The 13,414-nt window shown below is 41.3% G+C and overlaps 1 protein-coding gene across 1 annotated transcript; it reads right to left on the bottom strand.

The window, feature by feature from the left end:
- Positions 1–7,974: 7,974 nt before the first annotated feature.
- Positions 7,975–13,208, bottom strand: LOC139380578 (RNA-binding protein MEX3A-like). Its single transcript, XM_071123379.1, has 2 exons — positions 12,779–13,208; positions 7,975–9,101 (listed from the first exon to the last, which is right to left on the bottom strand). The coding sequence occupies exons 1-2, from the start codon at positions 13,200–13,202 to the stop codon at positions 7,975–7,977; spliced, it is 1,551 nt and encodes a 516-aa protein (XP_070979480.1). The 5' UTR covers positions 13,203–13,208.
- Between the last annotated feature and the right edge of the window lie 206 nt (positions 13,209–13,414).

Below are 13,414 nucleotides of genomic sequence, written 5' to 3'. Positions count from 1 at the left end.
ATTTTATGCCTTGTGCCTACTTTTCATTGAAAAATGGCATACTGTGGAGTTACTGTATGGTAATTGTTTGCCATTTCACAACTGCAACTTTTTAAAATACTCATGCGACAAAGCAGAGCATCCATCGGAAATTATTTCATTTTTGTTTTATTAGAAACATTTACAATACATCTTGAATCTTTGAAAAAAATAAAATAAAACAGAAACCAAAACTAATATGGCGCAGATACAATAATAAAATATCAAATTATTCACAAAAACATGTGCTAAGAAATAAACCTGCAATATCACATGCCTCTTGCGGGCATGACACACTGTAACAGTTCAAAGAAGACTTTTTATTTTATCAAAGTGACGGCCAGCCACATGGCAAACCCTCTCTCACTGATCACAGAGAAACCAGAAACTAAAGCCAGGAGATGCTGACCCAAAACTAATGCACTAAGACCACTATAAGACCGGTATGAAACACTTCTACGGTGCCGGGAGAATCTGAAGAAACACTACCAAAGACTGTCAGACTGCGGTGGCCCCTTCAGAAGAGGACGACGTGAAGGTCATTTCAGTCCCCCTGCTTCAGTCAGTTGTGGCGGAAAATACCGTCCTGACATGTTGAATTGTACGACAACTATTCACTTTTAACTACCTAGTTTTGAGATTAAATAAATACATTTTTAGGTTCATCCATATGTGAAGGAATGACAATCAAGCTTTCCTTCCCTCTTTATAGAACTGGGATGAGAAAATGAAAAGGGTCAAATACTGACCGTGTCACATGGGGACAGAAACGGCCTCTCTTTGCTTCACCTGAAACACTTGTCCTTGTTTTCTGAAGGGGCGCCAACTATGAAAATCTACAAGGAACAACCAGCCCCAGACCCCTTGTGTTAAAACCAAACACAAAGGATCTGTGGTGTTTATCCAGTCTAGGTGACCATACAAGATACATGCAAACTAGTACGGATATGAATGTGTTGGTGTGTGTGTGTGTGGCTGGTTACCATAGATCTACTACACAGTGTGCCTATGTGCTAAACTATTGATCACTCAGCTCAGTTCTCAGCCTGTCATGTTTTCAAGAAGAAACTTGAGCCCAATTTTCAGGTAATCATTCATTAAGGCTTTGATGATGTCCTCTCTTGCCTTACCAATCACAAAGGATCCCAAGTAGTAGACATATGAATGTGTTTATCTGAATGTGTTTAACATGTGCCCCTGTGGGACACCTGAATCACTTGTTCTCAGCATTGCAATCACAACTGAAGCTGTGTTAGCATAAAAAGTTTGAGATTAATAAAAGCAAGTTAAGACTCCAGAGGAAATGTATAATGGGGCCAGTCAGTATGGGGTTAGTCAAAGGGGAAAATGTAAGCAAGCAGCATAGAGAGAGTGCTGATGCAAGAAATACATGTGTAATTGAGGCACAATATTGATGCTCAGTGACTAAAATACCTCCAAATCCTAAAAATATTATATTATTTTCTGTCATAATTCCACTGTGAATGCACGGGTGTTCTTTTAAATAGTGCATATCGGAAGTTAAAATATAAGCTATGGGGAACCCACATCAGCTTATATTTCATTTACAATGAAATACAGTGTGGAGGTGAGTCCATAACTTTCATAAATAAAACGTATTTTATTTTTTTAACCGTTAGTAGAAACCAACTTTCCTGTGTTTAGAAATATATTAACTTCTTGTATTTTTAATTAAAAAACAAATTTCTTGAGGTTACTCATAAATATGTTTTCTTAATTTTAAGATTTTCATAAATAACATCCTGAAACTGACTTAATCCTCGTCTTTCTATGAAATAATAACCCATGTTAGCAAAATAGATTTAAGAAACTGTAATAATATTCATTTTTAAAGTTGCTTTCTATAAATGTATGTGGAAGAACTCTATAGACTGCGGTGAAACCTTCTCACAAATTATTTCCAGCTCACTTTAAAATGTATAAACCAAAAGGTAAAAAGAGTGCAATGGTAATTTATTTTACATTCAAATGCATTACTTGCTCATCTTGTGATTATGATAGGTCAGAATAATTGCTTAAGTGCGTCAATTTAAAGGATTTCCTATCACTCCTTGAAAGGGGTGCTATTATTGTTATACATAATGCATAAAGAGTTGTACATTTGTTAAAGAGAAGAAAACTGTTCATAGTTTCTACGGTTACTTTAATATATTATAAAGAACACTAACAATTGAAAAAAAAGTTAATGAAATAGACATCCCCCTAAGAGTTCTCACCGCCATCTTTGTTTCTCCACTAAAGGAAGTGGAGTACTTCATATACTGGGTGACTGGGTGCATATATCAAGCTATACCTCATCTTATAAGACAGTCATTATTTGAATTTCTATATCAATTACACCTCAAGGTAAATAAATGGAATTAAATATATGTCCATCTTAATTTCTTTAAAGCTTTTTATACACCTTGTGGTTATGTTGATGAAATATGTTAATGCCATGGGATCTTAATTTTACTCTTATGTACTGGACTAAACTTCAGCTATCATACTTCGACATGGAGTATAAAGTTAACTAGAAACAATATTAAATTAAAACCGCAGTCTTATTTTTGAACTCTAACAAAGGTACTGCAGGGTATTTGTGTAATCTTAACAACTTTCGTATGCATTATTCAACTATTGTTCAGTCTGGGGTCTTTAAGACAAATCTAGCCCTTTAGCTGAAATTCAACATGAATTTGAACAGAATTGTAAACAAAGACAAATCTCTAACCCTTATTTTTCTCATTTATTATGTGTCCCTGCCCCATTCTGAAGAAACATAAACTTCCTAAGACAAGTCTAGCGTTTTCATATTAAGAGCTGTGATGAAACAAAACTTATTGACATCATTATTCATAAATCTACGTTGGCAATAATACCAATATAAATACAACTTAAGAGGGTGATGCATTAGGACTGGTGTCTTTGGGCAGTGATTGGATAGTTGATCACTGAAGCTACTGTAGCATAAAAAAAGACCAAACTGAAACAGGATGTCTTTATTGAGACAAGCTCCATTTCACAGATATTGACTGAAGCTTGTATGCTGTACGACTTTTGACAAAACTATCACTAGCGGGTTATTAAAAACAAAAGCTGATTATTATTGTATTGACCTCAGCCACCTTCATCAATAAATCCAAACTATGATAAGGTCGAAATGTGTTAACATTCGTAGAATTGTAAGCTTACGATTAGCAATATAATTTCTATAGATGTCCTCGAACCTCTCCCAAGGTTTTGTTCTTTGGCTACCTTTTGACCTTTTATTTTAAATCAGCTAAATGCTGGATAATGACTACTTATAACAGATAGCATAAAGAAATAATTAAATTGTGCCATCATATCAGCTACATATGTTTTGGAACCAATCTAAAAACTGAAATATATTCTCATGATATGCTTATGGTAACTATAAACGTTTCTCCCTAAACATGAATAAATACAGAGTAATACATGTTAAATAAATGCTACTTTCCCAAGTGATGAAAATGTTTGGCTCAATGCATTGGGCATCAGTATACGTTCATATGGAAGAGGTCTTAGATAGATCCTATGGAAATAATCCAACCTTCTGTCTTGCCATTGTGTCTACTTTAGTTTGTGATTTAAGTTGTTATGACTTCCTGCTTTCGCCAGACAGGAAATGCCTCAATTGTTCATGTTATGTTCCTGAAAAGCATTGTATGTTTACACTGAAAAGCTTACTTATACAATGCAATTGGTTTCTTCCAAATAATAGGTATTGTGATCTCAAAATTCCACATATACTAAGAGGAGGAACTCTTGAGGTTGCACTGGTGTTGGCACACCCTGTATTTGAGGTATACTTGCAGTCTTATTAATATTCAATGTTAAAAAGACGGGATTAAGCAGTCAAAAATTACTAAAAGCAAGACGTAGGAAAGCAACAAAAACATGCTATTGTGCCTGAAACTGTTACTAATTAATTACATTTCTCATCCTACATTGGCATAAATCCATATGCATTTTTAGAAGATATTAACCAAAAATGGAATAATATTCAAATTAATCAAGTTTGCGTTATGGATGGTGCTGAATTCTATGAATTTACTAAACTGGCTCTTTTGTTTACTGTTGCAGTATTGACATTATTGCTTTTCATCCTAATGTACATAAAACCTGATTCATCCAAAAGGACCTAGGAATATTTTAGAACACATGTCTTCACATATTTGAGAGAATGTATTGGTATATGTCAGTGGAAACATCAATACAGCCCCGTATTCATCATTACAGTATGTGGTATTGTGGTATTCTTATCTATATATTTGACTTGATGAAATGCTTAAGTTTATTAGATCCATACATATAAGTAGCCTATTAATATACTTCTTTATGTTTAAGGATGAGGGGACATTATATATATATATATATAAATCAAAGTGATCTTAAAAGTCCATAAACAAACAAATTCAAAATGATATTTTCACCTTGTAAAAATAATCAAAATCCCACTTATATAGCAGGCATTTGACTGGATGTAAATTACTGATATATATATACACAGATGCGCAGAATCCTTTCTCATAAAGCACAATGCAAATTTCTCCCACAGCCTCTAAAACAGTGAGACTCTCTAAAAAGCCCTCTACATTAAACCAGTGCAAACTCAACCAAGTCATCAGTACTGACTGAATGGATGAGAGGTCTCCCATAATACCACTACTACAAGGAATAACAATAATTATATTATAAAAACATGATAGGGAAACCTTATGTGCATGTCTTTCAAAATCTATGAAGAAATATTCACCATCAGTGGTCGGTTTGGTATTAATTATATGTGTTTTCTTATAATAAGGTGCTTTACTCTATATTTTAATGTAAAGGGTTTAAGAGCCTAATTTCCCAATTCCATTTAATCCCACCCAACCCGGTTGATTCACATTATTTTCTGACAAATAGTTACGTGAACGTTTTTTTAAGGGGCAATACTATTGAAGGCCTACTGTATGTCACTAAACTTTCATGCCAAAGTGAAAGCAATATTTATCTTTTAATACAAAATATTCAGGCTTAAAACAAAATAAAAAAGAATAGAAAATACTATATTCAGTTAACAGCGTTATACTGCCTTGAAATTGTCATTGACAGTTCAGACCAAACCACTGTGCAGTTCTCCCCATTAATAAATAGTCAATTAATTTCTAAATATGTAATAGAATTTAGATACTCTGAAAGTACAGTTCTATTTCTTCACAGTCCATGGACAACAGGAGTGGTCTGCTGACAATACAATGGGGAAAAGGGGGGCTCTGTTGCTGCCTAGACTAGGGACAACAGTCTATTGTAACTATTCATTATATGTTGATGGACAAAAGTTGAGCAAAAGAGTTCTCCTGAAAAAACAACTTAATAGAGCGATCTGATGCAGTGTTAGTGGGAGACCAGCTGAATCACCAGCATGTCCTTGTTCACCTGCCACCACCAGCAAACATGAGGCAGCAGCCTTCTAACTACCCCTCTCACAAAGACTAGATCTGCAGGTTCTGTTTTCTTTGAGAGCAGCCTTCTCTCTCTCTCCACCCCAAAAAGCCCCCCTCTTATCCTCCAACGGCTCTAATCCCCCCTCCCTCCCTCTGAAATCCCCAGGCTGGGGCTAAGGCAGAGGCAAAGGGTGTGTAATTTGATTCAGCATGAGTGGTGGCTAAATGGGGCGTTTCCTCCGCTTTCCTGTCAATTACAATTGTCTGATTTCATTCTGAAGGCCCAGTGCTAGCCTGCCATTGGCTAAGCCTGTGTGTCTGTGGTGAGTGGGCAGCTGCAGGATGTCCCATACAGACAGGAGATAAAGGGGGTGGGGGGGCTCTCTATGGAAACTTCGATCTGCACTCGCTCTCTGTCACAAAGGCCTCCATCCAAATTGGGGGGACGATGAACTCCAAGTGATCAGACTCCTCGTACTCTTAAATGATATATGTCTGCATGTGTTCATACCCTTATCTTATTGAGAACACATGGAGACATCTAGTTCAGTGGGGCATTTCAAAGAATTGGATCTGTGTGTCAGAATTGTACACTAGGTAAATTACTGAATCTACTGACACTGTAGATATCCTTTCTTTCTGCAAAGTCCCCTCACTCTCATTTCAGAGCTGGCAGCCTGTTCAGTTGGTCTCTTTCTTTCATATGCTGCTTTTTTCCTGAGTGTTGGGACAAAGGAGGCCCCTCTCCCCAGTAGGGATAGCTCAGAGCAGCAGAGAAGGAAAGAGGGAGGGGGATATGGAAGGAGGGGTCCCATTCGCCCAGCTGCACCCAGACTGGACCTTCTGTGCCTGTGACAGAGGGGTGGGGCGGTCAGCAGCCCACGCCGGGACTCTGTCTCACCCCCCCATTCAGCACCAGGGTCGCCACATGGTCCGCACCTGGACCGGCCAATTTGCCTAATTATCAATGAGTCTCTCCGGGCCGTGTCCGAGCACTCCGGGCCCACGCCACTGCTGGGCCCAGACAATACGCCCCACTCAGGGAGGCAATGCATTCTGGGTCAGCTGCAGTCATTACTACCTTCAACAGCCAACGATCGAACAGTAAGCGGGGGGGGGGGGGGTTAAGCCACTCCCAAAGAAAATAGAAAAAGAGGGGGCTATTAAACACCTGCTTCTGCACAGCTCTGATAATTAGAGGCCTCTGAGCTAAAATACAAAGCTGCTGGACGGGGGTGGCGAGGGAGCTCTGTGGATGGTGGTACTGTATTCTAGGAGCTTTTTGCCCATTTAGGCACACTCTATTACCAATTCAGAGAACAGCTCAGAGTTTTCCTCAGCTTCTGTCCACTCTAATGGCTGATGCTCTAACTGCGCAAACCTCAGAGAGATGCCTGTCAAAAGTGGCTCTAGTTTTTGTCCTACATCGTTCAGATAACAGCTAAATTACCACATAAGACAATAAAGTGGGTATAAGTTGGCTTTGAAACTAGTCCGTCGGGGAGACGGATCTCCCAAATTAGCCAACTGGACGAATTCCAAGGCTTTTGACCTCACAAATTAAATCAGTGCTTAACACCGGCGAAAGAAACATGCTTTTCAAGTGCCACGAGGAACAGGCATCGCTGAAACTTTTCACCAAACTGCAGTGATATTTCAGCAATACAATGTGTAGCATTCATTCATTCACCTCTTTGTGAAAAAGGAAATCTGTAAGACATATCTGCATAAAGAAAGGCGTTTGTCTGCTGTCCCATATTGTTACCATTCTAACAGGTGTTTAGGGAGGACTACCAGGTATAACAACGAGCTTGTAAAGGGACACAAATGTCAGAAAGATGACAATGATGGAATAGTCTGTCCTTCGATTGGAACAAATTTAGACTTTCAATGACAATATCAAAGCTTGTTCCATTTTTTCGAGCCACATTGAGGGATTTGCCTTTTCATCAGCTACGTCATTTTTCTGGATGATTGACAATCATTAATCTGACTATCCGAAACTAAGACGATTATAAGGTGCAATGAAAGATTAAATCTTTTTCCTTCTGTTTGATTTTGACTTCCCATATCATTCAGGTACAGATAAGATACCAGGGAGTTAAACTGAACCTCAATGATCACCTCCTTCCTTTTCTCCATATAAAACCACTTCATGGTAAAATAAATCTGAATCGTAAAATGTTCACGTTCCTACTACTCCGCCCATACTGTGATTCGTGAATGAAAAACAGCAGCAGTAAAAAAAACTGAAAAAATGCTAGGTACTATACTTTTCTTATAAACAAAACTTTTATAAAATATATATGTATATATATATAAAAGAAAAAATTCAAAATATTTCTTATACTTTTTAGTAAAGCAAGCAGTGCCTTCTAAAATATCTGCTTGTTTTTTTAAAACATTTTCTGAGAAAAGAAAAGTATAATAATAATAATAATAGTAAATAATTGTAGAACAAACACTGTGATAAAACGAATGTTAAAAACTGACGTGGTGTTTTTTAGGAGAATATTCGGATAGCCTGAGAGACCAGGGTGTGGCACACCGGGCACTCTGGATGGTTGAGCTCACAGATGCGGATGGCACACTCCATGCAGAAGAGGTTGTGGCCGCAGGGCACCAGGGCGGCCGTCACTTTGCTCTCGAAGCAGGTCATGCAGTCCCGGAGGATGGCTGGTGGCGAGTCCGGTACAGGGAGGCGTCCAGGGAACCCCGCGCCCGAGGTTGGCTCGCTGTGGGCACGGCGGGCCTGGGCATGAGGAGAGCCAGACAGAATAGTGATGTTGGTGCCCGAGGAGTTGCCGTTGTTCCCTCCACAGGGGTCAGGAAGGCCTGGAGAGAGTCTGGTCAGGGGCAGGGGCAGGCCTCCAAAGCTCTTGGAGCGCTGCTGGGCATAGAAGGCCACCTGTTTTGGGTAGTCTGGGTCTCCCCAACTCTGGGTGCCCTCTGAGCCAAAGTAGGAACAGGGCTTCTCTCCAGGGCTGTTGAAGTTGCCCTTGCTGTAGATTACGCCACCACCTTCTCCTCCAACCATGGCATCTGAGAAGTTCTGGCGGAAGCTGCTGGTCAACGGCTTGCGCTGGCCCCCCTGCAGACCCCACACCTGCTGCAGGCGGCTCTCCAGACCCCCGGAGCCTACAGGGCTGCCGCCATCCGGCCCCAAGCAGTCATTCTCGTTGTTGTGGTCATGCAGACCTCCCGTTCGGAATGCGATGTGCGCCTCAATCTCCTCACGGGCCCTCTCGGCGTTGCTAGGTGATCCCGTGATCTCGAAGACGGGGTCACGGTCTCGGCTAGGGGTGACGATGTAGGTGCAGGTTTGCTGTTGGATGCGTTTGATGGTGGAACCCTTGGGCCCCACCACCAGCCCCACCACGCGGTAGGGCACCCTCACCTGGATGGTGGTCTGGCCCGGCAGGGGCGCAGGCGGGGAACCGCTGAAGGACACACCCAGCTTGTTGCGGGAAGCTCGGAGCATGGAGAAGTGCTCGGCGGCAGAGATGATCTCGCGCCGGGCCAGTGCCACATCCTCCTTTCGGCCCGTGATGAGAAACACAGGCTCCTCACCCCTCACGGGGGTCTTGATGTAGGTGTTGGTCTTGGCCCGTAAGGCTTTGATCTTGCAACCTGCAGAAACAAAAGACAACGTTTTTAAAAAGAGCCAAGGACACAATTTTTATTCAATTTTCTGATACACTCATCAAAGATGAGGAATTTGGAATAGCTAAGATTGTTTCTACTACATGGAAGAGCAAAGCAATTTTTTATGTTTTTTTCTTCTTCTATGGAAACAAAGACAAAATGTATAGTTGACCTTTGACATACCTTTTTAAAAGATGGCAAATGTTGGTCTAAAATGCTCACAACTTCAGAGTTTTTAGACAGTCCAGCAATGTTCACTAGTCATTATCCCCTTTACAACATTTTACAGTATTACACTTTTTTCCCCCATTTCAGCCAAGATTATCATTACTAAGTCACATGTTTTCACATGGCATCAAGTCTCAATATGCTGTACAATCTGAAATAATTGAAGAGACTGTAGACCTCAAAGTAGAACACCCCATTATTTGATTTCCTATATCTAACATTGCTAAACAGATGAGTTATTGTACCCATTTCCAAAGGACATCAGAACTATTCTGTGCTATGGCTACAGTTATGGATGCATTCAACAGTGTTGCCACGAACAACCTGCCCCTCTCTTTGAACTGATAAGTCTGGTACCTCCGGTCCACACATACATCATTTTTGGGTCATCTATTGCAGTGCATATGTTCTGATTTTGATCAGTGTGTAAAAGCTGATAATATTAAGTGCTTTTTGCGAGAGTCTAGATTTGAGAAAGTACAGGCTAATGCTATATCATGTCAAATTACCTTCGGCTCTACTACTGAGACGAGGTAATAATACAAGAGGGGAATAAAAAATGAGTAATTGTAGAGTAGGGTGGTTAAGAGCTCTTGAGGTCAAGAGGGATATGGTAAACACAGCCAGCCGTACACTGTATATTACACCCAACAGGAAACGGCATGCAACGCCCCACTACGGCAGCCTGTGGTGACATATACACAGGTGTGCAGCTACCGTTCTCATTCTGAAATGCAAGTTTATGTTCCACCCCTAAGAATCCCTGAGTGTCTCCCCTTAGCAGTGACTTTAAGAGGCTTATGTATGTCCGTGGTCTGGTAACAATAACTAGCAATTTATTCGATGGTCAGGTCTCAGCTCGTCTTTCTGAGTAGCACTACAAATCACAGCACACCATGACATCAGTAGCCTAAACACGCTTTACTTTACTTTCTTTATTAAAATGTCGTTTTACCAGGGACAGTGCACATTAATCAACATTACTATAAAAGTGCCTGTTTTAGCCAGCCTGCTTATTTTCAACTGCAGTCCCTGAGCAGGGACTTTAGCAGTGTGGATCAAATGTCTGAACACCTCTAACCGAGGGAGATGTGCTTCCCTAATGCTACTAAATAGCCCCACTTACTAGGGCACTAACATCAGAAGCCTGGATGGCACTGACTGAGTGACTCAGTGAGGCTCTGAGGGCTGAAGAGTTCAAACTACATTTATTATTTATTTATTGAGGACGATGGCGGTGGTGATATTAGTTGGGGTTCAAGCATGATGGTGTTAGATGGAACACTCAGGCTTTATAATATGTATGATAGTTATTTAACATATATGTATGACAGTGATAACTCATGCAATAACCACAATGTTATTATATTAAACCATGTGTTAACTTAGGATAGATGTAAGGTTTTGTGATCCTTTGTAGCAGGAAGGTGAATATTTAAGTTGAGACCAATAGGCGACATAAAACTATGAACAGAGGAGACAAAGAAAGGGACTCCACTGGAACCTTTACAATTTCCTTCAGGCAAATGACAAAGAGCATTCTAGATCATTCCACAACTGTATGCCATGTCTTTCATTTGGAGAGCATGCTTTCCAGTACTGTGTGCATTGTTAGTGGCGCATGCACAGCAAACCCACCCTTGACCTAAAGTCGTAATAATACAGCCCTAGACGACACAAAAAGCATCCCCCGGAATCAGTTCAAATGACTTTGACAAAGGAGAAAATGATAACATTCGCCTCTCCAGGACGGGACATTGACTTGCCAGATTCACCAGGCAGTAGTCGACCCTGGGAAGGAGGGCATTGAATGTGAACTAACTAACGAGGCCCTGAATCAAAAGAGCTCATCCCCAATCCCCCAAATCAGTACTTCTCAGTCAACACAAAGCCCTCTGCTGCACTTGTGCTCACTGGATCCACCCTCCGGCTGTCTTCAGTTACCCTATTAAAACACTTCAGAGTAACGAACAGGAGACGCACAGGAAGATGAGGGCACTTAACGGCACAACAAAAACCAGATCCCCACATCTGTGGAAAAAATGGAGTTGAAGCAAATGGTCTCTGCTGCCTTGGACCCACTTGACATTGTGGGGACCTGTGGATTTGTGTAAGCCCAAAAAGATGAATTAGGATCCACTGGCTAAATTGGTTTCCCTTACCCCCCCATTAGGTAAGGGAGTCCTTGGTTTGGGTGTGACTCCCTTTTAATGCCCAGTGCCTCTGACCCACCAACAATCGACCCATCCATTTATCCCTGCTTGTCTAACCAGCCCCTCTGTATCGTTTGGACTCATCACAACAGAGCCAGTCAACAATAGGTGCAGTCAAACAAAAACAACCATGTAGCACAAAGCAATAAGTTGCTGGTTCTGAGAGTTGTACAGGTTACAAGCAATCTGGAGAATCAATATATTACAGTCTGATAAATAGCCAATTTGAGTTGATCACAATAACAATATGGGCAATAAGTTTTAAAAAGGCAACATATTTTGTTATTATTTGTTCTTATTTTATATCATAAAATATAAGAACCACACAACATTCAACTCGACACGTTGGTCCAACTTCTGGCTGAGTCACGCTTCGATTCCTATGATCATCCCAAGCGTCTACTGGTAACACTGCCTAATAAGGTACCCCTCCCCTCACTTTCACACCTTTGTTTGACAGCTGCTGTCATTCAAGTTCATGTCGAGGTCTTCGACAATTACTCAATACACAGATATATCCATCTTAAATCTGGGAATTCACTTTTAAACTGCTCAAGAAAAGAGAATATAGAGAAACACACTTGCCATTGTCTAATTGTGTCACTGGGGCAGTCAGCAACAAAAACAATTAACATAATTTGAATTTACGAAAACGAAAACAACAGCTTGAAAACATCAAACGTCACTCAAATACAAGCTCTATTCACAATAAAGAGAGTAAATAATTTGTAAACATTTCAGGGCGAACGAGATTCCTCCGTTACCAGCAGCACGTTGCGTTTTTTTTAACAGTCTCGCGCGTTCAGACGACAAAGGAAGCAAGTGCTATCCCTGCCTGAAGTGTGCGTCTGTGAGCTGACATTGATGGCTGGATGTAGAATAATGCGCCCATGAGGTAACGGTTACAGTCCTGCTTTGTGTCTCCCCACGTTTGAAATTCACTAGAAGGACAATAGAACTGAGCCTAGTTGCAACAATGTTGCAGTTTCTGCCACTGTATGTTAACTTGAAACAGATTTGTTACCATGCCAAAGAGTGGTAAGGAAGCCTGTGTAGAAGAATACAACAAAAAATAACACCACTCCCTTTTCTATATCAATAACACCAGCTAACGTAACAGTTATAGAGCGTTATCAAAACACCCTACAAACTACAGGGAGACACATTAAGCTCAGAACTGCAACATAACTTTCAATAGGAACATTTGGTTGGAATCTTTACCTTGTCTCCCCACTATTTCGGCCACATGTTCTGAGCTGGGCACGGGGACGCATTCTGTTATGTTGCAGCCTCGTCCTTTCGTCTCACTTGAAGAACCCTCGTACAGGACACATAACTTGTTCTTCCCTTGCAAAAGCCCTGTGTCACCAATGCCTACGCCAATATTATTGGTATGGTTGTGATGGTTATTGTTATTGTTACTCCGATCCTGTACTCCCGTTCCAGGAGCCCCACCACCGTCCTCGCCTTCACCAAGCCCCAGTAGAGACAGCTGGCCCAGCGCGACCCTCAGGGCACGGGAGTCGTCTTCTTCCTCGTCGGGTGGCACTAGGAGACCTTCGCTTCCGTACCCGGAGCCGGCTAGATCCCCGCCGTAGCCCCCATTTTTCTCCATGATCCCTGCTAGAACCAGCAGGCTAGGCATGGCTAACAAAAGAGTGTGAGACAAAGACAGGGGAAAGAGACTGGAGAAACAGCACCCGTGCCGCCTCCCCGCCCCCTCCTCCTTCCAATTCTGCCTCTGCGCTAGTCCCTCCCATAGACCTGCCCCTCTCTCTGTCTGCTATAGGCCTACTTGCAATACAGTATTCTCTCAGCTCTAGGCAAACGGGACACAAGGCCGTCTGAACCGAGAGG

The sequence above is a fragment of the Oncorhynchus clarkii genome, chromosome 2 (assembly GCF_045791955.1).
Source record: "Oncorhynchus clarkii lewisi isolate Uvic-CL-2024 chromosome 2, UVic_Ocla_1.0, whole genome shotgun sequence".
NCBI lineage: Eukaryota > Metazoa > Chordata > Actinopteri > Salmoniformes > Salmonidae > Oncorhynchus > Oncorhynchus clarkii.
Note: the sequence above shows the minus strand (reverse complement) of the source record. Positions and strands in the feature narration are given on the sequence as shown.